General features: G+C 36.8%; 2 protein-coding genes across 3 annotated transcripts in view; both read left to right on the forward strand.

Annotated features, from left to right (window-relative positions):
• Nucleotides 1–24,079, forward strand: part of LOC137177283 (uncharacterized) — a 238,723-nt gene that overhangs the window by 20,744 nt on the left and 193,900 nt on the right. Inside the window, exon 9 of the mRNA XM_067583470.1 lies at nt 421–447. Coding sequence (XP_067439571.1) covers nt 421–447 — 27 coding nt within the window. The remainder of the gene's footprint in view (nt 1–420; nt 448–24,079) is intronic.
• Nucleotides 6,351–24,079, forward strand: part of LOC137177285 (uncharacterized) — a 37,380-nt gene continuing 19,651 nt past the window's right edge. For both annotated transcript variants that reach the window (XM_067583472.1, XM_067583473.1), the window contains exons 1-15: nt 6,351–7,010; nt 7,238–7,261; nt 8,341–8,367; nt 8,731–8,754; nt 9,831–9,857; nt 10,353–10,376; nt 10,485–10,508; nt 17,261–17,287; nt 17,779–17,802; nt 18,879–18,905; nt 19,397–19,420; nt 20,495–20,518; nt 21,012–21,035; nt 22,958–22,981; nt 24,049–24,075. In XM_067583472.1, the coding sequence (XP_067439573.1) occupies nt 6,941–7,010; nt 7,238–7,261; nt 8,341–8,367; nt 8,731–8,754; nt 9,831–9,857; nt 10,353–10,376; nt 10,485–10,508; nt 17,261–17,287; nt 17,779–17,802; nt 18,879–18,905; nt 19,397–19,420; nt 20,495–20,518; nt 21,012–21,035; nt 22,958–22,981; nt 24,049–24,075 (421 nt within the window). In that variant the 5' untranslated portion in view covers nt 6,351–6,940. The remainder of the gene's footprint in view (nt 7,011–7,237; nt 7,262–8,340; nt 8,368–8,730; nt 8,755–9,830; nt 9,858–10,352; nt 10,377–10,484; nt 10,509–17,260; nt 17,288–17,778; nt 17,803–18,878; nt 18,906–19,396; nt 19,421–20,494; nt 20,519–21,011; nt 21,036–22,957; nt 22,982–24,048; nt 24,076–24,079) is intronic.

Genomic DNA, 24,079 nt, shown 5'->3' on the forward strand with positions numbered 1-24,079 from the left:
GTGTGTTGTCACTAAACTAAAACGTATGACTCATTACATTTTCTTTGGCTGATTCTTCCTCACCTCTGAGAACATTGTCAGAGTATTAGGAAAATCCATCTTTCATGACTCTACACATATTGTCCACTCTGTTAATACTATTAATATTGTTATATTTGTTAATGAGAACCTGTGTTTGTAAAGGCCACCTTCAACATCTGTAATTAATTCAGGTATTTAATCTCTACAACTTTCTCAACTAAACAAAACCACCAGATAAAAGAGCAGTTATGAATGTTACAAATGTATTATTAATACCCATGTTGCACAAGTTTGACATTCACAAAAGCAAATGTAACTTATAAAATCTAATTATGAAACAAAACATGATTAATGAAGAATTCCAGTGAGTTAACACACACTTATTCATCTTTAATACAGACGAAGCTGCTGAAAGGGACTGGCAAGGTAAGATAGAACATTTTCACATTGGTCACCTATTTGTCTTTAATAATTTTAGAGTTTTTAACATAACAATATTTTAAATAATGTTCTGTTTTCATGCATCCAGCACTTTAAATTAATTAATATATAATCTTTTACAAGCAAACCATTCAATGCACTTTTTTTCTTTTCTTAAATATCTATATTTTAAAAAATCAACTAATTAAAAAAGCCTCAAATTGGACACATCGTTAGTTGTTGTTGATTTAGTAATGTGATGTTTTCCTAGCAGACAAATTAAGTTTTACAATCATCAATCATACTGCTGTTAGTTTTAACAGATACAATTAAAACATGTATTCTGACAAATAGATTTATCTGCAACTAAATACTGATAAAGACATATCAGACCAACATTTGTTTGAATAGGAGCAATTAAAAAACTTCTAATATGGATTCACTGTGTGATAGATGCATCATGGTTGTGACAATTCTTTATTCATTTCACAGAGTATCTTCAATGGAAGAAAAAGGGTAAGAACAACTAATTTTTTCTTGAACTGTTATAACTGCAGTAAACTAGAAGTTTGACTGTCTGACAGATGTATTGTGGTTGTGACAATTCTTTTATCATTTAATACTGATCTCAACAATTTCTGAGGTCCATAAAACATCCACCCAGGACCTGGAAACTCTCAATCTATTTAATGCAAATATGACAATAATTAGTTTATTTTTTAGTGTCAAATCACAAAAAACAAAAAAACAATTACAGAAAGAGAAAATAATAACAACATACGTTCTATTAAACATACATGATACTATTCAGTTATAGGAGTGGCAAAAATTGGATTTAAGAGGTGAAGCGTCGACCATGAACCACAACGTCCCTGATTGATGTTTGATTAGGTTTTCTGATGATGATTGATTTTCTGTCATCTCTCCACTGATAATAATCAATAAAAGTATAGAACACCCAAAAAGTTATTACTTAAATAAAATGGATGTAATCTTTGGACAATGAGATAACCTGCATCATGTGTAGCAGTTTTTAGTTTGACCTGACTGAAACTGTAAACCAGTGAAACAAGTCAATGTTACATGTTACAGTTTTTTCGTTATCAGAAGAATTGAAGCAGCTGCATTTTGGATTTATTGGATCTTTTTAATAGTACAGAATACAAGACCTGAATGACCATGAATGAGAATTTCTGCATTTGACTGTGTTAGAAATGAGTGAACTTGGACGATGTGTCATAGGTGGAAGAAAACTACTTTAGTGATGTTGCTGATGTGTCCCTCAAATCTAAGATAAATGAAATTACAGGACTTCTTTATCTCTTCTGCTTAGTGGCAATATCAGTTCAATCAGGAGAGACTCAGTTTTTCATATGTGAATGTTATTTATTGAACATGCATGATAGATGAAAGTGAGAGTCTTTGGCGATTAGACCCCATTGTGAATGTCATCATATATAAAAGGGGGGAGGTGAAGGTGTGATTAGAATAGGATAACCCCCCGATGGAGTGGATACAAACCAACCCAAATATTTGATCCTTACCTTACTGGCAGGGAAGGATTCTAGTGAGATATGCAAAAGGTAAAATTAGACAGAATGCAGTGATAATAAATGTTTATGACAATGTAATCATTACACTTGAATGAATGGAAGATAAAAAAGTTGATAGAAGAGAGTGAGTTAGTGATCACTAGAAGAGTGGTGGGTGCTGTGAGGTCTACAGACCATGCTCTGATGCACATTTTATAAGGAGGGAAGAGAGAGGATAGCCTGAAAGTAGAGTGAAATGACCCATAGATATGACATAGCTCTTTACCATCCATGAGATTACCAGATTATGGCCTAAGAGATCTTTGATTTGCGAGAACAGTGCTGACGTCGGACGATGAAGATGTGTAGGCAGAGGGTGACCGCCGACCCAGTTGTAGCAGGGAGGCAGATGAAATACCTTGGGTGGGGGTGGAAGTAGCTGCCACGACCTAAAAGTAAGCCCTGAATAATGCTAATTTAAATGAAATTCAGCGGCAGATGCTAGGCTACGATGAAGCTGTGTCGCTGCTGCTATTGGATAGATGTGACCAGCTGATGTGAGCAACTGATATCTCGATCAACGAACCTAGCAGGGCAACCAGGGAATACCGAGTAACAGATGCATTAGAGATGTGAATGCAGGATGATAACACACATGAGAAATAAAACTACGGCCTACGCATGCAAAGACAGTCTTCCTGACTGAACTTATCTAAAGCTTCATACATAGGAGAACAAGTGAGTGAAGTAGAGATAATGTTTATTCTAGGGATGATAGAGATAATTAAAGCTGCAAGCAGCGTTGAACGGGCCCTCGTGCCTTTGCGCATGTCGGGCCGTGGCGCAGTCGAAGGGCTTCTGTGACGGGCATGTAGATGTCTTCAGACCCAGGGTGTTTTCAGACAGTGTAAGAAGGAGATAAACATCACTTCCTTTGTCCACTATTTTGCCTGCAGCTGGGGCTGCTTTGCTGCAATTTCGTTGGGGGCGCTTTTCAGCCAGTTTGCATCACTGATGGAATATTGTCATGTAGACGTGTTCAGGCCGGGACTCTTATCAAACATGTAAAGTTTGGTGCAAAGTTTTATTGAAATGTCTACTGTCACAGGGCTCTACAGTGCAAGTATTTCACTCGCATTTGTACCTAAAAATAGATATGTGTGAAGTGGAGAAATAATTTACTCGCACACTGTGTGACTACAAATTACAACCATAAGACTATATGAAATGCTAGAGGGATTTAGAGTTGAAAGGACAGATACAGAAAGTGGCGATGCTAATAAGGCTAACGGAGCGTTAGCTGCAGCATGACCGGAAGGAAGCATAACCAGTTAGCCTCTGCTCGGCTCTTAGCTAGCCCCGGCTCTCTGTATGGATCCAACCGGACCACCGAGCCCCGGTTTGTTATTCAGGTTAAAGTGGGAAGAACCAGCGGGCCTGTCGGTCAGTTAAGTGAAGTGAAGCCTGCGGAAGAAACACCAGGACCATCAGGGTGAAACAGTCCGTGGAGGAGTTGCTGTGTTCGGCTGCACAGATAGGAAATCCCTCAGCTGACAGGATGTACCACTCTGTTTGAAAAAACCTCTTATTCTCCTCTTTTTGGGTTATAACAGCGGTTGGCAACTAGCATATTAGGTACATTACTGCCACCCTCCGCTTCAGACTGTAGACCAAATATTAAATCCTACACATCAATCCTGTCTGTCTAATAAACTAAAAAAAAAACCCAAAAAAACTGCTACTCCACCCACTTGGCAGGTTCATTTAAGTTTTAATGCTGAGCTCCAGAACTCTAGTCTTCCTGAGTTCTTCCCTTATATATTGTCTTTTTTTATGCTTGCATGTGTAATAGTTTCCTCAGCCAAGTGGGAAAAAATATGTGCGTATATTGGCAATCACCAAAAATGATAGTCAAAAAGTAATCGTGTTAAATAATCGTGATGTCAATATCAAGCAAAACTAATTGTGATTATGCTTCTTGCCATAATCAAATACCCCTAAAGAGAACATAAACTTTGATTTACATACATACACACAAAGCATTTAAATATGTATGTGATAAATTATTGTCTTTAATAAACAGTTACTTGAACATTTTTCAGTTTGCTCCTAAATTTCTATGTGTGCTCCCAATTTTTTTTTATTTAGGAAGACATGTACTCCTTGACAAAAAAGTAAGCATTGAACACTGCTGTCAGGTGTGTAGAGACAATAAGTAACTGCAGCTGGACACAGAAAAATACTCATATATTTGAATGGAGTGTGTGAGCAAACCGCTAGGTGCTTGGGCCCTAATAAAGGAAAAATTGCAGTACAGAGCTACAAATTTTAGTTTTGATGTTATTTTTTTGCAGCACTTTAATCACTAAACTGTCATTCTCACTCCATTTTTTCCCTTCCCCTCATAGGTCATCCCCACTACTGAATTATACATATAAGACTCATAATTATTGTAAAATAAATGATAATAACACCACACTTCATACAAAGTTTGTATATAATGTACTGTATGTATATAGACCTTTCTGCTGTATCCTTCAAAAATGACCTCCATTTAACTGTGACACCCATCCCTCCACTTTCTTCCCTCCTTCTCCCTCTCAGCTGGAGAGAAGGATTTCAGAGTACTCTTCTTGTGAAATATCCTCATAAATCCCATGACTATGACCAAATCTTACATTAAAAATCATATTTTAGTAGGAATTTCCGTTGTGAATCCATTGATACAGGTTTGAAAGTGGTCTGACTTATAGTTTAGACGTCAGACGCCCCAGTTTGGCACAAAGTCCATGCCCAGAGATTGCCTCCACGTTGGTTTACATTGTAAGGTTTTGGTGAGTTTTTGAGCATGTTTAGGGGGTCAAATTTAGGGTTTAAGTGGCGAGATAAGAAAGAAAGAAAGAAAGAAACAGAACAGATACAAGAGGGTCTTTACCCCTTTGGGGCTCAGTCCCTAATAAATCAAGTGAGAAGCAGGGTCATTTTCTGATAGACTTCTATACAATCAGACTTCTTTTTGCAGCCAGTTGAGTCGCCCCCTGCTGTCCATTAGAAAGAATGCAGGTTAAAGGCACTTCTGCATTGCTTCACTTTTCAGACTGGGTGCTACCCACTTAAATGATAGTCAATAGGCTCAAAACCAAACATACTATTTAGACAGCTACATAGACATGCACTAGCGAGGAAAAATGCCAAATATCAATAGCTAAACGCTGAAGGACCACATGCTGAATTGAAAGCTAGCATGGAAACAATACCTTCAAGACTTACTAGTGGTACACTTACAAGTTCCATATATGCATTGTTGAACTGCTATTGATAAATTAATCTGCTGCATCATGTTGCTGTGCGCAGGACTCTATGTGCTCTGTATGGGCTGATTTATATGCTGAGTGCTACATGCTCTTTCTTCCTACTTCCTCCTGATTAAAAAATTAAGCAGAGATGCAAAAGAGGGGGCAGGCACCACACAACAGTATAAAATGCCTGAAGGGCAAATACATAGTGGAATGCGTACGTGACGCGATGCGTATGCCCTGACCAACATGCTGAAATACATAACAGATGCATCAACTTACTGATGAGCGAGAGAAAAGCCTGTATGACTGAATAAGTTGCACGTGGTGTGTTCGCTTACTGTTTGACATTCACTTCCAGATTCGCGTGCTGAAATGCCTTGACGGTGATACGTCCACTTGATATAGGTCTACATAACCTACTGAATACACTTATAGCAACTCTGCATGTTTAAATGAGGAGAGAAATAAGGTAGTAGCATTATGAATTTTATAGTTCTGTAGTTTACGGGCGCACCTGAAGCCCCCATAGACTGACCAGGTGAAGGGGAGCCAGAGTAAGGACGGTCTGGTTGAGATTTGACTGAAGAAGAGAGGTTGATTCAGAAACTCCGAAATGCAGCCGGACTCCGCTGGAGCAACTTTGCCGGTCGCTTGTTTTGCTGGGTTCAGAGTGCCGTCTTGAGGAGTTGCAGCGGACGAGTGGCGTCTTTGAAGCCGCCGTGCTGCATGAGTAACAGAGCGACACGCTGAATGGTGAATACAGAGCGAGCAGATGAGTTTTAAACACTGCAGCAAGACTGCACATAGTAGTTTGAGAACGTAACTCACCAATACAACGACCAGCGTGACGAAGGATGCATTCAGCAGCATGACCACTGAGTTGAGACGACTGCGCTGAAATGTCAACTGAGAAGGGAACAGATTTAAAGTTTGACAGCTAAGTCGTGATTGGCAGTTGGAGATCGTGGAGGATTCTGATTTCATGACTAGAGTAACGTCCCTTATCAGCTGATACGAAAGCTGGAGAAACAAGGGAGAGAGAGAGAGGAGTTGGAATGAATAAATGGTTAAAGATAGTCTTACTGCCTGAATTTACGCTAAGCTCCATAAGACAACTTCCTAATCAGAGCTGAAAATGTAAAGTAGAGGGTCAATGATAAACACACTGAAAGGCACCAGAGACAGTCTGCCTTTCTGTATCTGTATGTCTGAAGTCTTTGAAGCCATAAAAAGTCTTGAAGGTTCGATATTTAAAAGTTCAAGACCAGGCGAGTCTTCAGCTGTACTGCAGAGACTGTGTGTTGTCACTAAACTAAAACGTATGACTCATTACATTTTCTTTGGCTGATTCTTCCTCGCCTCTGAGAACATTGTCAGTGTATTAGGAAAACCCATCTCTCATGACTCTACACATATTGTCCACTCTGTTAATATTATTAATATTGTTATATTTGTTAATGAGAACATGTGTTTGTAAAGGCCACCTTCAACATCTGTAATTAATTCAGGTATTTAATCTCTACAACTTTCTCAACTAAACAAAACCACCAGATAAAAGAGCAGTTATGAATGTTACAAATGTATTATTAATACCCATGTTACACAAGTTTGACATTCACAAAAGAAAATGTAACTTATAAAACCTAATTATGAAACAAAACATGATTAATGAAGAATTCCAGTAACACACACTTATTCGTCTTCTATACAGGAGAAGCTGATGAAAGGAGATGGCAAGGTAAGATAGAACATTTTCACATTGGTCACCTATTTATATACAGTCTATGGTTTTAACAGATAAAATTAAAACATGTATTTTGACAAATAGATTTATTTGCAACTAAATACTGACAAAGACATATCTGACCAACATTTTCTGAACAGCAGCAGTTAAAAAACTTTTAATATGGATTCACTGTGTGATAGATGCATCATGGTTGTGACAATTTTTTATTTATTTCACAGAGTTCCTAGAAAGGTTGGATGAGGGTAAGAACAACTAATTTTTTTTTCTTGAACCGTTATAACTGCAGTAAACTAGAAGTTTGACTGTCTGACAGATGTATTGTGGTTGTGACAATTCTTTTATCATTTAATACTGATCTCAACAATTTCTGAGGTCCATAAAACACCCACCCAGGACCTGGAAACTCTCAATCTATTTAATGGAAATATGACAATAATTAGTTTATTTTTTAGTGTCAAATCACAAAAAAAGAAAGAAGACAATTACAGAAAGAGAAAATAATAACAACATACATTATATTAAACATACATGATACTATTCAGTTATAGGAGTGGCAAAAATTGGATTTAAGAGGTGAAGCATCGACCATGAACCACAACGTCCCTGATTCATGTTTGATTAGGGACCTTTATTGATTGTTGTTCTCCATCTCTCTCTAAATGTAAATGAAATTACAGGCTTCTTTATCTCTTCTGCTTAGTGGCAACATCAGAAGACAACTTCCTAATCAGAGCTGAAAATGTAAAGTAGAGGTTCATTGATAAACACACTGAAAGGCACCAGAGACAGTCTGCCTTTCTGTATCTGTATGTCTGAAGTCTTTGAAGCCATAAAAAAGCCTTGAAGGTTCGATATTTAAAAGGTCAAGACCAGGCGAGTCTTCAGCTGTACTGCAGAGACTGTGTGTTGTCACTAAACTAAAACGTATGACTCATTACATTTTCTTTGGCTGATTCATCCTCACCTCTGACAACATTGTCAGAGTATTAGGAAAACCCATCTCTCATGACTCTACACATATTGTCCACTCTGTTAATATTATTAATATTGTTATATTTGTTAATGAGAACCTGTGTTTGTAAAGGCCACCCTCAACATCTGTAATTAATTCAGGTATTTAATCTCTACAACTTTCTCAACTAAACAAAACCACCAGATAAAAGAGCAGTTATGAATGTTACAAATGTATTATTAATACCCATGTTGCACAAGTTTGACATTCACAAAAGCAAATGTAACTTATAAAACCTAATTATGAAACAAAACATGATTAATGAAGAATTCCAGTGAGTTAACACACACTTATTCATCTTCAATACAGGAGAAGCTGCTGAAATGAGAAGGAAAGGTAAGATAGAACATTTTGACATTGGTCACCTATTTGTATTTAATAATTTAAGAGTATTTAACATGACAATGTTTTACAATGTAAAAAAGTCTCAAATTGGACACATTGTTAGTTGTTGATTTAGTAATGTGATGTTTTCCTAACAGACAAAAGAAGTTTTACAGTCATCAATCATACTGCTGTTAGTTTTAACAGATAAAATTAAAACATGTATTCTGACAAATAGATTTATTTGCAACTAAATACTGACAAAGACATATCTGACCAACATTTGTTTGAATAGCAGCAGTTAAAAAACTTCTAATATGGATTCACTGTGTGATAGATGCATCATGGTTGTGACAATTCTTTATTTTTTCACAGAGTATCAAGAAAGGAAGGATAAGGGTAAGAACAACTTTTTTTTTCTTGAACCGTTATAACTGCAGTAAACTAGAAGTTTGACTGTCTGACAGATGTATTGTGGTTGTGACAATTCTTTTATCATTTAATACTGATCTCAACAATTTCTGAGGTCCATAAGACATCCACCCAGGACCTGGAAACTCTCAATCTATTTAATGGAAATATGACAATAATTAGCTTATTTTTCAGTGTCAAATCACAAAAAAAGAAAGAAGACAATCACAGAAAGAGAAAATAATAACAACATACATTATATTAAAAATACATGATACTATTCAGTTATAGCAGTGGCAAAAATTGGATTTAAGAGGTGAAGCGTCGACCATGAACCACAACGTCCCTGGTTCATGTTTGATTAGGGACCTTTATTGATTGTTGTTCTCCATCTCTCTCTAAATGTAAATTAAATTACAGGACTTCTTTATCTCTTCTGCTTAGTAGCAACATCAGAAGACAACTTCCTAATCAGAGCTGAAAATGTAAAGTAGAGGTTCATTGATAAACACACTGAAAGGCACCAGAGACAGTCTGCCTTTCTGTATCTGTATGTCTGAAGTCTTTGAAGCCATAAAAAAGTCTTGAAGGTTCGATATTTAAAAGGTCAAGACCAGGCGAGTCTTCAGCTGTACTGCAGAGACTGTGTGTTGTCACTAAACCAAAACGTATGACTCATTACATTTTCTTTGGCTGATTCATCCTCACCTCTGAGAACATTGTCAGAGTATTAGGAAAACCCATCTCTCATGACTCTACACATATTGTCCACTCTGTTAATATTATTAATATTGTTATATTTGTTAATGAGAACCTGTGTTTGTAAAGGCCACCCTCAACATCTGTAATCAATTCAGGTATTTAATCTCTACTACTTTCTCAACTAAACAAAACCACCAGATAAAAGAGCAGTTATGAATGTTACTAATTTATTATTAATACGCATGTTGTACAAGTTTGACGTTTACAAAAAAATTGTAACTTATAAAACCTAATTATGAAACAAAACATGATTAATGAAGAATTCCAGTGAGTTAACACACACTTATTCATCTTCAATACAGGAGAAGCTACTGAAAGGACATGGCAAGGTAAGATAGAACATTTTCACATTGTTCACCTATTTGTCTTTAATAATTTTAGAGTATTTAACATGACAATGTTTTAAATAATGTTCTGTTTTCATACATCCAGCACTTAAAAGTAATTAATATCTAAACTTTTACAAGCAAAAAACAGTGTTTCAAATGCATTCAATGTACCTTTTTTTTTTAATCGCTGAATTTTAAAAGTCAATTAAATAAAAAAGTCTCAAATTGGACACATTGTTAGTTGTTGTTGATTTAGTAATGTGATGTTTTCCTAGCAAACAAATGAAGTTTTACAGTCATCAATCATACTGCTGTTAGTTTTAACAGATAAAATTAAAACATGTATTCTGACAAATAGATTTATTTGCAACTAAATACTGACAAAGACATATCTTACCAAAATATTTTGAATATCAGCAGTTAAAAAACTTCTAATATGGATTCACTGTGTGATAGATGCATCATGGTTGTGACAATTCTTTATTCATTTCACAGAGTATCTAAAATGGAGGAGAGAGGGTAAGAACAACTATTTTTTTTCTTGAACTGTTATAACTGCAGTAAACCACAAGTTTGACTGTCTGACAGATGTATTGTGGTTGTGACAAATCTTCACTCATTTCACAGAGTATCGTAGATGGTTGGATAAGGGTAAGAACAACTTTCTTTTTCTTGAACCGTTATAACTGCAGTAAACTAGAAGTTTGACTGTCTGACAGATGTATTGTGGTTGTGACAATTCTTTTATCATTTAATACTGATCTTAACAATTTCTGAGGTCCATAAAAGTTCCACCCAGGACCTTTAAACTCTCAATCTATTTAATGGAAATATGACAATAATTAGTTTATTTTTTAGTGTCAAATCACACAAAAAGAAAGAAGACAATTACAGAAAGAGACAATAATAACAACATACATTATATTAAACATACATAATACTAGTTGGTTGTAGGAGTGGCAAAAATTGGATTTAAGAGGTGAAGCGTCGACCATGAACCACAACGTCCCTGATTGATGTTTGATTAGGGACCTTTATTGCTTGTTGTTCCCCATCTCTCTCTCCCCTTGTCTCTCATTTTCTGTCATCTCCTCACTGATAGTAATCCGTAAAAGCATAGAACGCCCAAAAATGTATTTCTTGAATAAAATCTGAATGGTGTAATCTTTGGAATAATGAGATAACCTGCATCCTGTGATGTGAGTGTACGTGGAGGAATGTGAGGTCTGAGAGGTTTTGACAGGTCAGAAGGTAAAAGGTAGCAGTTTGTAGTCTGACTTGAATGAGACTGTAAACCAGTGAATCAGAAGAATTGTAGCAGCTACATTTTGGACTTGTTGGATCTATTTAATAATTCATTAATTCATGTGTGTGTTAAGGTCATTCTCTGGTTGCCACAGTGGGTGGGGTATTGGACAGCAGCATATGGAAATGCATATGTAGAAGAAGAGGCAATTACTCCTCAGGTGTGCTGCGTACCGGAAGAAGCACACAGTTTTTTGACCGCCGTTTAGAGGCTAATCTTTAAGCCTTTTTGTTTGTTTTCATGCAAGTTATAGGTGTAAGTGTGTGTATAGCAAAGGCCTGATTGGTACACGGTGGTAAATAAATACATCTTAAGCACAAGTCCGCAGATGTTTGATTTACTACATGGAGCCGCCGCATGACGACGCGTCAATTACATATCTCGGTAACAGCCCCTCACTGTGGCTTAAGTTTTTTTTGTCTGTCGAAATCAAGTCACTACATTTAAGTCAAAAAACTCCGCTTCAGTTAGTTCGTTGGCCATCGTTCATGGAGGAAGACACGACGCTGGATTTCCTACATTTGTTTGAGAGCAGGGGAGGTGGAGATGGAGGACGCGCCGGTCATCAGCTGTTTTATTCATCTGGATTGTAACATCACAGTGTCCACCGCTTGTGAGGTCAAGAGTAGCGCTACCAACTTTATGGCCATAATAAGTGTGCACACAACTTTGCGAGTGTAATCCCAGTGCATTGGTTGTTAAAACAACACTGATAAACTGAACTTTATCTCGTTGCTTTCGTCTCAGATGTGCGTTGCGGTGTGAATTAAAGGACATTATGGACGGTAAACCAGACGTGGCTGCCGCGGAGCTAGCGGCTGCTGCAGCCTCGGAGAAAGAGGGAAATGTTAATGAGACAGAATCTGTAAAAAGTAAACGGTCTATTACATTAACACACAAAGCTCTTGTTGCAAAGGTGGAAAGGTTACAAAATGTAAGAAAAGACAAATAAAGTAAGGCTAAAAACCTGAGAAATGTAACTCAAGAGCTTATGCAGAGTGGTAATGTAAAAGAGATAAAACATACACTGGAAAAAATTGTGCTTTTGTGTGGGGAAGCCAAAGATGCTCGTGTGGCTCTGTTGCCATTAATGTCCACTGAAGAAAGTGACAAACAAGACACTTGGTTTGCTGCAAAAATGCTTGTTGAAAATGATTTCATTTCTGGGGTTGAAAAATGGTTGGTACATGATCATGGTGGTGAGGATGGTGATGATGGTAGTGAAGATGATGATGTTCACCCTGATGACAGCATATTAGATGTTGCCAGTAGACATTCTCACCGAAAAAGCACATGTAGTGGTAAAAGAAGTAACAAAAACGGTAAAAGCAGTAATAAAAGTGGCAAAACCACAGCTTCATCTCGCATTAAAGCAGAAACAGAAAGGGCTGCACCTCTCGCTAGAGCTGCCGCTTTAAAGGAAAGGCATGCTCTAGAGGCCCAGGAAGAGCAGCTGTGAAGAAAAAGGGAGCAGCTTGAGATTGATGCTGAAATAGCTGCATCCACTGCAAAGTTAGGAGTTTTTCAAGCTGCCTCAGAATGTTCCAGTAACTCACAAGCACCTTCTGATGGAATGAATTCTTACTTGCAAAGGAATGAAGAACAAAACCCAAATTCCAAAGGACTCAATCCTGCAGCAAACTCATTTAAACCATACACGTGGAGTGCAATGCCATAAAGCAGCTTCTCAGTAGCCCAAAAGGATTCAAGTGCACTGAACGCACCCTCTGAGGGAAAAACACATCAGGTCTTTGGATCAAAATATGAGACAAAGTGGAAAAAGGAAAGGACAGGAGCCAGTGGCATTTATGGGAGACATTAAATCTATGTTTTACCAAGTTAGGGTGGCTGAAGAGGACAAAGACTTCCTGCGCTTCTTGTGGTGGCCTGAGGGCAATGTGAACCAAGAGATTGAAGAATTTCGAATGGCAGTTCATTTGTTCGGGGCCGTCTCTTCCCCAAGTTGTGCTAGTTATGCACTCAGGAGAACTGCAGAAGACAATCGGGCTAACTTCTCACTAGAGGTTGTGGAAACAGTCAGAAGAAACTTTTATGTTGATGACTGTTTGAAGAGCTTGCACTCAGCCAAGGAGGCAGTTGCTATGGTTCAAGCTCTCACTGAAATCTGCCAAAAGGGAGGCTTCACTTTGACAAAGTGGATCAGTAATAGCCGGGCAGTACTGCAAACCATTGAAGAGGAGCACAGAGCGAAAGACTTGAAAGAACTGGATCTGGATAGAGATGAGCTTCCAGTCGAACGAGCTCTTGGTGTGTGGAGTCAGACACATTCAAATTCAAAATGGCGATGAAAGAACAACCACAGAGTAGGCAAGGAATGTTGTCCATAATCAGCTCGGTTTATGATCCTCTGGGTTTTCTTGCCCCAGTAACCCTCCCAGCCAAAGTCATGCTGCAAGAGCTCTGTCGGAGACGTTGTGGATGGGACGACAACATACCTGCAGACATTGGCCATCAGAGGAGAAGGTGGCTGGAAGACCTGAAAAGGTTGGCAGCATTCAAAGTTGAAAGATGCATTAAGCCCAAAGACTTTGGACAGCCCATTAAGGCACAGCTGCACAACTTCTCTGATGCTAGTCAGGATGGATTTGGTACTGTTACTTACCTCAGGACTGACAACTGTAAGTTGGTCCATGTTTCTCTCCTGTTGGATAAGGCAAGAGTTACCCCTCTAAAACCGATAACTATTCCCCGTCTGGGGCTTGAGGCTGCTGTTCTGGCTGTGCGGGTAGATCAGATGTTGAGAGTGGAGTTGGAGCTGCCACTGGATCAGTCAACTTTCTGGACAGACAGCACTGCAGGGCTCAAGTACATAAAAAATGAGGATAAGCATTTCCACATATTTGTATCAAATAGGGTAACAACTATTAGAGATGCAACTCAAGTCTCTCAGTGGAGGTATATTAATACCAAAGACAACCCTGCAGACTATGCCTCCAGAGGTATGAAAGTTGAAGATCTGCTGAATGGGGGTAGCTGGATTGAGGGCCCAAAGTTTCTCCTTGACCCAGAAAAGGATTGGCCTGCAGACATCACAGAGGTCACAATTGCAGATGATGATTTGGAGGTCAAAAGAGAAGCCACAGTAAACACCATCATTACTCAGGGCTCTCCAACTGCTACAGATCAGCTATTATTGTACTTTTCGGATTGGAGGAGACTCGAGGTGGCGGTGGCATGGTTTCTCAAATGGAAGAGAATTCTGCTGCAGTTGAAACAAAAGAGAAAGGACTTACATGCTCTTGAGCTCCACAGAAAGGAGGCAGGTGGATCATCTCTCAATGTGTCACTGGAGATGGAGAGGGCCAAAAGAGCCATTGAAAGCCAGATGTTATCAGCTGAGGATCTCTTGGATGCTGAAATGGCTGTCATTCGCTACAGTCAACAAAAGAGGTTCAAGGAAGAAATCGCTGCCCTATCAGCTGGAAAATCTGTCAAGAGACAGTTCTGTGTACAAGCTTGATCCACGTTTGCAGGATGGACTTTTGAGAGTAGGAGGACGATTGAGTAAGGGTGCTTTGTCAGAAGAGACTAAGCATCCACTCATTCTGTCAAAAGATCAATACATCTCTATGCTCATATTGAGGCATATTTACCAACAGGTGCGTCATGGTGGAAGAAATCACACTCTGTCAAAACTGCGCAACAAGTTTTGGATAACAAATTCCAATGCAGCCGTGAGGAAAATTATATCACAAAGCTGCTTCTGCAGGGAAGAGTAGGCGAGCAAAAAATGGCAGAGCTACCGAAGGAAAGGCTTCTTCCTGATCTCCCTCCCTTAACAAATGTCGGAGTAGATTACTTCGGGCCTTTGTAAGTAAAGAGAGGTCAGAGTCTCTGTAAACGTTATGGTGTCATCTTTACCTGTCTTGCAAGCAGAGCCATTCATCTGGAAGTAGCTCCATCCCTGGACACTGACGCATGTATTGATGCTATTCGAAGGTTCATCAGTCGAAGAGGACAAGTTTCCAGTATGCCTTCAGATAATAGAACCAATTTTTTGGGAGCAGAGAAAGAGCTGAGGGAAACGCTATCATCATTAAATCACAACCGGATACAGGGAGTTCTTTTGCAAGATGGCATCCAGTGGAACTTTAACCCAACTTCAGCATCACACTATGGTGGTGTCTAGGAACATGCTATCCGGATGGTGAGGAAAGTTCTCACTTCTGTGCTGCACTTGCAAACTCTGGATGATGATGGTCTTCATACAGTCCTATGTGAGGTTGAGTCTATATTGAATGGTCGTCCCCTCACCAAGCTCTCAGAGGATCCTAATGACCTCGAGCCTCTCACTCCTAACCACATTCTTCTGATGAAAGGGAAACCAGTCATGTCACCTGGACTTTTTAACAAGGATGATGTATATGTGAAAAGGAGATGGCGACAAGTTCAGTACATTGCAGATCTATTTTGGAAAAGATGGGTACAGGAATACCTCCCCCTGCTCCAAGAACGCCAGAAATGGAATCAGAAAAGGAGAAACTTCATTCCTGGAGACATTGTTGTTGTAATGGATTCTGCTGCTCCTTGTTGATCTTGGCTTCTGGGCAGAATTTTGGAAACTTTCCCGGACAAAAAAGGATTAGTATGCTCTGTGTGTCTCCAGACGAAGACAAACAGCTTGGAAAGACCTGTCAGTAAGCTTTGCTTGTTGCAGGAAGCCCAAGCAATTAGGGATGACATATAGTGACCTCTGAAGAAAAAAAAAGAAAAGAAAAAAAGATTATGTTTACAAATGTTTGAGTTTTTCTTTCTTTTTTTTTTGTTGGTGTTGTTGTTTGGTTCACTTTTATATGCATGTCACTTAAGTTATGGCTCTATTTGTTTACATGTGAAGGTAATTGTAATGTCCGTGGCCATTCAATTAGGGGCCGGCATCTTAGAGCCATTTGTATCTATGCGTGTGTTAAGGTCATTCCCTGGTTGCCACAGTAGGTGGTGTATTGGACAGCAGCATATTGAAATGCATATGTAGAAGAAGAGGCAATTACTTCTCAGGTGTGCTGCTTACTGGGAGAAGTACACAGTTTTTTGACCACCATTTAGAGGCTGATCTTTAAGCCTTTTTTGTGTTTGTTTTCATGCAAGTTATTGGTGTAAGTGTGTGTATAGCAAAGGCTTTATTGGTACACGGTGGTAAATAAATACATCTTAAGCACAAGTCAGCTGATGTTTGATTTACTACATGGAGCCGCCGCATGACGACACGTAAATTACATATCTCGTTAACAGCCCCTCACTGTGGCTTAGGTTTTTTTTGTTTGTCAAAATCAAGTACAGAACACAAGACCTGAATGACCATGAATGAGAATTTCTGCATCTGACTGTGTTAGAAATGGGTGAACTTGGGTGATGTGGCAGAGGTGGAAGAAATCTACTTTAGTGATGTTGCTGATGTGTCCCTCAAATCTAAGATAAATGAAATGATAGGGCTTTTTTTATCTCTTCTGCTTCGTGGCAACATCAGAAGACAACTTCCTAATCAGAGCTCAAAATGTTAAGTAGAGGTTCTTTGATAAACACACTGAAAGGCACCAGAGACAGTCCGCCTTTCTGTATCTGTATGTCTGAAGTCTTTGAAGCCATAAAAAAGCCTTGAAGGTTCGATATTTAAAAGGTCAAGACCAGGCGAGTCTTCAGCTGTACTGCAGAGACTGTGTGTTGTCACTAAACTAAAACGTATGACTCATTACATTTTCTTTGGCTGATTCTTCCTCACCTCTGAGAACATTGTCAGAGTATTAGGAAAACCCATCTCTCATGACTCTACACATATAGACAACTCTGTTAATACTATTAATATTGTTCTATTTGTTAATGAGAACCTGTGTTTGTAAAGGCCACCTTCAACATCTGTAATTAATTCAGATATTTAATCTCTACAACTTTCTCAACTAAACAAAACCACCAGATAAAAGAGCAGTTACGAATTTTACAAATTTATTATTAATACCCATGTTGCACAAGTTTTACATTCACAAAAGCAAATGTAACTTATAAAACCTAATTATGAAACAAAACATGATTAATGAAGAATTCCAGTGAGTTAACACACACTTATTCATCTTCAATACAGGAGAAGCTAATGAAAGGACGTGGCAAGGTAAGATAGAACATTTTCACATTGGTCACCTATTTGTCTTTAATAATTAAAAATATTTAACATGAAAATATTTTAAATAATGTTCAGTTTTCATGCATCCAGCCCTTAAAAGTAATTAATACCTAAACCTTTAGAAGTAAAAACCAGTGTTTCAAATGCATTCGTTGTATATTTTTGTTTTATTTGCTGAATTTAAAAAATCAACTGAGAAAAAAAGTCTCAAATTGGACACTTTGTTAGTTGTTGATTTAGTAATGTGATGTTTTCCTAGCAAACATATGAAGTTTTACAGTCATCAATCATACTGCTGTTAGTTTTAACAGATAAAATTAAAACATGTATTCTGACAAATAGATTTATTTGCAACTAAATACTAACAAAGACATATCTGACCAACATTTTTTGAATAGCAGCAGTTGAAAAACTTCTAATATGGATTCACTGTGTGATAGATGCATCATGGTTGTGACAATTCTTTATTTATTTCACAGCGTATCTAAAAAGGTACGATATGGGTAAGAACAACTAATTTTCTTTTTGAACCGTTGTAACTACAGTAAAGTAGAAGTTTAACTGTCTGACAGATGTATTGTGGTTGTGACAATTCTTTTATAATTTAATACTGATCTCAACAATTTCTGAGGTCCATAAAACATTCACCCAGGACCTGGAAACTCTCAATCTATTTAATGGAAATATGACAATAATTAGTTTATTTTTTAGTGTCAGATCACAAAAAAAGAAAGAAGACAATTACAGAAAGAGAAAATAATAACAACATACATTATATTAAACATACATGATACTATTCAGTTATAAGAGTGGCAAAAATTGGATTTGAGAGGTGAAGCGTCGACCATGAACCACAACGTCCCTGTTTCATGTTTGATTAGGGACCTTTATTGATTGTTGTTCCCCATCTCTCTCTAAATGTAAATGAAATTACAGGACTTCTTTATCTCTTCTGCTTAGTAGCAACATCAGAAGACAACTTCCTTATCAGAGCTGAAAATGTAAAGTAGAGGTTCATTGATAAACACACTGAAAGGCACCAGAGACAGTCTGCCTTTCTATATCTGTATGTCTGAAGTCTTTGAAGCCATAAAAAAGCCTTGAAGGTTCGATATTTAAAAGGTCAAGACCAGGCGAGTCTTCAGCTGAACTGCAGAGACTGTGTGTTGTCACTAAACTAAAACGTATGACTCATTACATTTTCTTTGGCTGATTCTTCCTCATCTCTGAGAACATTGTCAGAGTATTAGGAAAACCCATCTCTCATGACTACACATATTGTCCACTTTGTTAATACTATTAATATTGTTATATTTGTTGATGATAACCTGTGTTTGTAAAGGCCACCTTCAACATCTGTAATTAATTCAAGTATTTAATCTCTACAACTTTCTCAACTAAACAAAACCACCAGATAAAAGAGCAGTTATGAATGTTACAAATGTATTATTAATACCCATGTTGCACAAGTTTGACATTCACAAAAGCAAATGTAACTTATAAAACCTAATTATGAAACAAAACATGATTAATGAAGAATTCCAGTGAGTTAACACACACTTATTCATCTTCAATACAGGAGAAGCTGCTGAAAGGACATGGCAAGGTAAGATAGAACATTTTCACATTGGTCACCTATTTGTCTTTAATAATTTTAGAGTATTTAACATGACAATATTTTAAATAATGTTCTATTTCATGCATCCAGCACTTAAAAGTAATTAATATCTAAACCTTTAGAAGCAAAAACCAGTGTTTCAAATGCATTCAATGTACTTTTTTTTTATTGCTGAATTTAAAAAAATCGATTATATGAAAAAGTGAAATTGGACACATTGTTAGTTGTTGTTGATTTCGTAATGTGATGTTTTCCTAACAGACAAATGAAGTTTTACAGTCATCAATCATACTGCTGTTAGTTTTAACAGATAAAATTAAAACATGTATTCTCACAAATAGATTTATTTGCAACTAAATACTGACAAAGACATATCTGACCAACATTTGTTTGAATAGCAGCAGTTAAAAAACTTCTAATATGGATTCACTATGTGATAGATGCATCATGGTTGTGACAATTCTTTGTTCATTTCACAGAGTATCTAAAAAAGAAGAGAGAGGGTAAGCACAACTTTTTTTTTTCTTGAACCTTTATAACTACAGTAAACTAGAAGTTTCATTGTCTGACGGATGTATTTTTGTGACAATTCTTTTATCATTTAATACTGATCTCAACAATTTCTGAGGTCCATAAAACATCCACCCAGGACCTGGAAACTCTCAATCTATTTAATGGAAATATGACAATAATTAGTTTATTTTTTAGTGTCAAATCACAGAAAAAGAAAGAAGACAAGTACAGAAAGAGAAAATAATAACAACATACATTATATTAAACATACATGATACTATTGAGTTATAGGAGTGGCAAAAATTGGAGTTAAGAGGTGAAGCATCGACCATGAACCACAACGTCCCTGATTCATGTTTGATTAGGGGCCTTTATTGATTGTTGTTCTCCATCTCTCTCTAAATGTAAATGAAATTACAGACTTCTTCATCTCTTCTGCTTAGTGGCAACATCAGAAGACAACTTCCTAATCAGAGCTCAAAATGTAAAGTAGAGGTTCATTGATAAACACGCTGAAAGGCACCAGAGACAGTCTGCCTTTCTGTATCTGTATGTCTGAAGTCTTTGAAGCCATAAAAAAGTCTTGAAGGTTCGATATTTAAAAGGTCAAGACCAGGCGAGTCTTCAACTGTACTGCAGTGACTGTGTGTTGTCACTAAACTAAAACGTATGACTCATTACATTTTCTTTGGCTGATTCTTCCTCACCTCTGACAACATTGTCAGAGTATTAGGAAAACCCATCTCTCATGACTCTACACATATTGTCCACTCTGTTAATACTATTAATATTGTTATATTCGTTAATGATAACCTGTGTTTGTAAAGGCCACCTTAAACATCTGTAATTAATTCAGGTATTTAATCTCTACAACTTTCTCAACTAAACAAAACCACCAGATAAAAGAGCAGTTATGAATGTTACAAATATATTATTAATACCCATATTGCCCAAGTTTGACATTCACAAAAGAAAATGTAACTTATAAAACCTAATTAGGAAACAAAACATGATTAATGAAGAATTTCAGTGAGTTAACACACACTTATTCATCTTCAATACAGGAGCTGCTGAAAGGAACTGGCAAGGTAAGATAGAACATTTTCACATTGGTCACCTATTTGTCTTTAATAATTTTAATATTTCATATGACAATATTTTAAATAATGTTCTGTTTTCATACATCCAGCACTTAAAAGTAATTCATATCTAAACTTTTACAAGCAAAAACCAGTGTTTCAAATGCATTCAATGTACTTTTTTTTGTTTAATTGCTGAATTTTAAAAATCAATGAAATAAAAAGTCTTAAATTGGACACATTATTAGTTGTTGTTGATTTAGTAATGTGATGTTTTCCTAACAAACAAATGAAGTTTTACAGTCATCAATCATACTGCTGTTAGTTTTAACAGATAAAATTAAAACATGTATCCTGAGAAATAGATTTATTTGCAACTAAATACTGACAAAGACATATCTGACCAACATTTTTTGAATAGCAGCAGTTAAAAAACTTCTAATATGGATTCACTGTGTGATAGATGCATCATGGTTGTGACAATTCTTTCTTTATTTCACAGAGTTCCTAGAAAGGAAGAATGTGGGTAAGAACAACTATTTTTTTTCTTGAACCGTTATAACTGCAGTAAACTAGACGTTTCACTGTCTGACAGATGTATTGTGGTTGTGACAATTCTTTTATCATTTAATACTGATCTCAACAATTTCTGAGGTCGATAAAACATCCACCCAGGACCTGGAAACTCTCAATCTATTTAATGGAAATATGACAATAATTAGTTTATTTTCTAGTGTTACATCACAAAAAAAGAAAGAAGACGATTCCAGAAAGAGAAAATAATAACAACATACATCATATTAAACATACATGATACTATTGAGTTATAGGAGTGGCAAAAATTGGAGTTGAGAGGTGAAGCGTCTACCATGAACCACAACGTCCCTGGTTCATGTTTGATTAGGGACCTTTATTGATTGTTGTTCTCCATCTCTCTCTAAATGTAAATTAAATTACAGGACTTCTTTATCTCTTCTGCTTAGTGGCAGCATCAGAAGACAACTTCCTAATCAGAGCTAAAAATGTAAAGTAGAGGTTCATTAATAAACACACTAAAAGGCACCAGAGACAGTCTGCCTTTCTGTATCTGTATGTCTGAAGTCTTTGAACCACAGCGTCCCTGGTTCATGCTCAATCAGGGACATTTATTGACTGTTGATCCCCATCTCTTTCTCCCTCCATCCCTCATTTTCTGTCATCTCTTCACTGATACTAATCAATAATCAATAAAAGCATAGAATGCCCAATAAGTTATTTCTTAAAATTTGAATGGTGTAATCTTTGGAATAATGTGATAACCTGCATCCTGTGATGTAAGTGTACGTGGGGGAAAGCATAGAATGCCCAATAAGTTATTTCTTAAAATTTGAATGGTGTAATCTTTGGAATAATGAGATAACCTGCATCCTGTGATGTAAGTGTACGTGGGGGAATGTGAGGTCTGAGAAGTTTTGACAGGTCAGGAGGTAATAGGTAACAGTTTGTAGTCTGACTTGAATGAAACCGTAAACCAGTGAATCAGAAGAATTGTAGCAGCTGCATTTTGGACTTGTTGGATCTTTTTAATAGTACAGAATACAAGACCTGAATGACCATGAATGAGAATCTCTGTATCTGACTGTGTTAGAAATGGGTGAACTTGTGTGATGTGTCAGAGGTGGAAAAAAGCTACTTTGGTGATGTTGCTGATGCGTCCCTTGAATCTAAGATAAGTGAAATTACAGGACTTCTTCATCTCTTCTTGCACTGTGACAGATTATTATTTTCTATTTATAAAGCAGAGCAGGGGAATGAAATACATATTTTTTTACACACACATAGCAGTTCCACAGTCAAATTATAAGTCAGTAACAATATAACAAGATAGATCATGTAACTAATAATACCAATAAATACATAAAATTTGACAAAACATAACCTTTTTTTTCCAGAAGAGAAGCTGTTTTTTGGGCTTTTCAAAAAATTGATTGTGCAAAATGAGTGATTAACATGACGACACATGACACATGACAAGACAAGAGGGACAAACAACAAAACAATAACAAAAAACTGGATTAAAGCTTTTAGATTTTCTTATTGTAATACACACGCATATGTGTGTTTTTTGTGATTTTTCAATTTCATAGATCACCAAGGGATGCATCAAACTTTTCCACATCAATTGAAAAAAAAAAGTCAAATTGGATACATTATTTGTTGTTGATTTAGTAATGTGATGTTTTCCTAACAGACAAATGAAGTTTTACAGTCATCAATCATACTACTGTTAGTTTTAACAGATAAAATTAACACAAGTATTCTGACAAATAGATTTATTTGCAACTAAATACTAACAAAGACATATCTGACCGACATTTGTTTGAATAGCAGCAGTTAAAAAACTTCTAATATGGATTCACTGTGTGATAGATGCATCATGATTGTGACAATTCTTTGTTTATTTCACAGAGCATCTTGAATGGAGGAGAGAGGGTAAGAATAACTTTTTTTTTTCTTGAACCGTTATAACTCCAGTAAACTAGAAGTTTACATCTGTCTGTCTGACAGATGTATTGTGGTTTTGACAATTCTGATCTCAACAATTTCTGAGGTCCATAAAACATCCACCCAGGACCTGGAAACTCTCAATCTATTTAATGGAAATATGACAATAATTAGTTTATTTTTTAGTGTCAAATCACAAAAAAATAAAGACAACAATTACAGAAAGAGAAAATAATAACAACATACATTATATTAAACATACATGATAGTATTCGGTTATAGGAGTGGCAAAAATTGGATTTAAGAAGTGAAGCGTTGACCATGAACCACAACGTCCCTGGCTCACGTTCGATTAGGGACCTTTATTGATTGTTGTTCTCCATCTCTCTCTAAATGTAAATGAAATTACAGGACTTCTTTATCTCTTCTGCTTATTGGCAACATCAGAAGACAACTTCCTAATCAGAGCTCAAAATGTAAAGTAGAGGTTCATTGATAAACACACTGAAAGGCACCAGAGACAGTCTGCCTTTCTGTATCTGTATGTCTGACGTCTTTGAAGCCATAAAAAAGCCTTGAAGGTTCGATATTTAAAAGGTCAAGACCAGGCGAGTCTTCAACTATACTGCAGAGACTGTGTGTTGTCACTAAACTAAAACGTATGACTCATTACATTTTCTTTGGCTGATTCTTCCTCACCTCTGAGAACATTGTCAGAGTATTAGGAAAACCCATCTCTCATGACTCTACACATATTGTCCACTCTGTTAATACTATTAATATTGTTATATTCGTTAATGAGAACCTGTGTTTGTAAAGGCCACCTTCAACATCTGTAATTAATTCAGGTATTTAATCTCTACAACTTTCTCAACTAAACAAAACCACCAGATAAAAGAGCAGTTATGAATGTTACAAATGTATTATTAATACCCATGTTACACAAGTTTGACATTCACAAAAGCAAATGTAACTTATGATGAAACTTATGAAACAAAACATGATTAATGAAGAATTCCAGTGAGTTAACACACACTTATTCATCTTCAATACAGGAGAAGCTACTGAAAGGACAAGGAAAGGTAA

Source organism: Thunnus thynnus, chromosome 24 (assembly GCF_963924715.1).
Source record: "Thunnus thynnus chromosome 24, fThuThy2.1, whole genome shotgun sequence".
NCBI classification, from domain to species: Eukaryota; Metazoa; Chordata; class Actinopteri; order Scombriformes; family Scombridae; genus Thunnus; species Thunnus thynnus.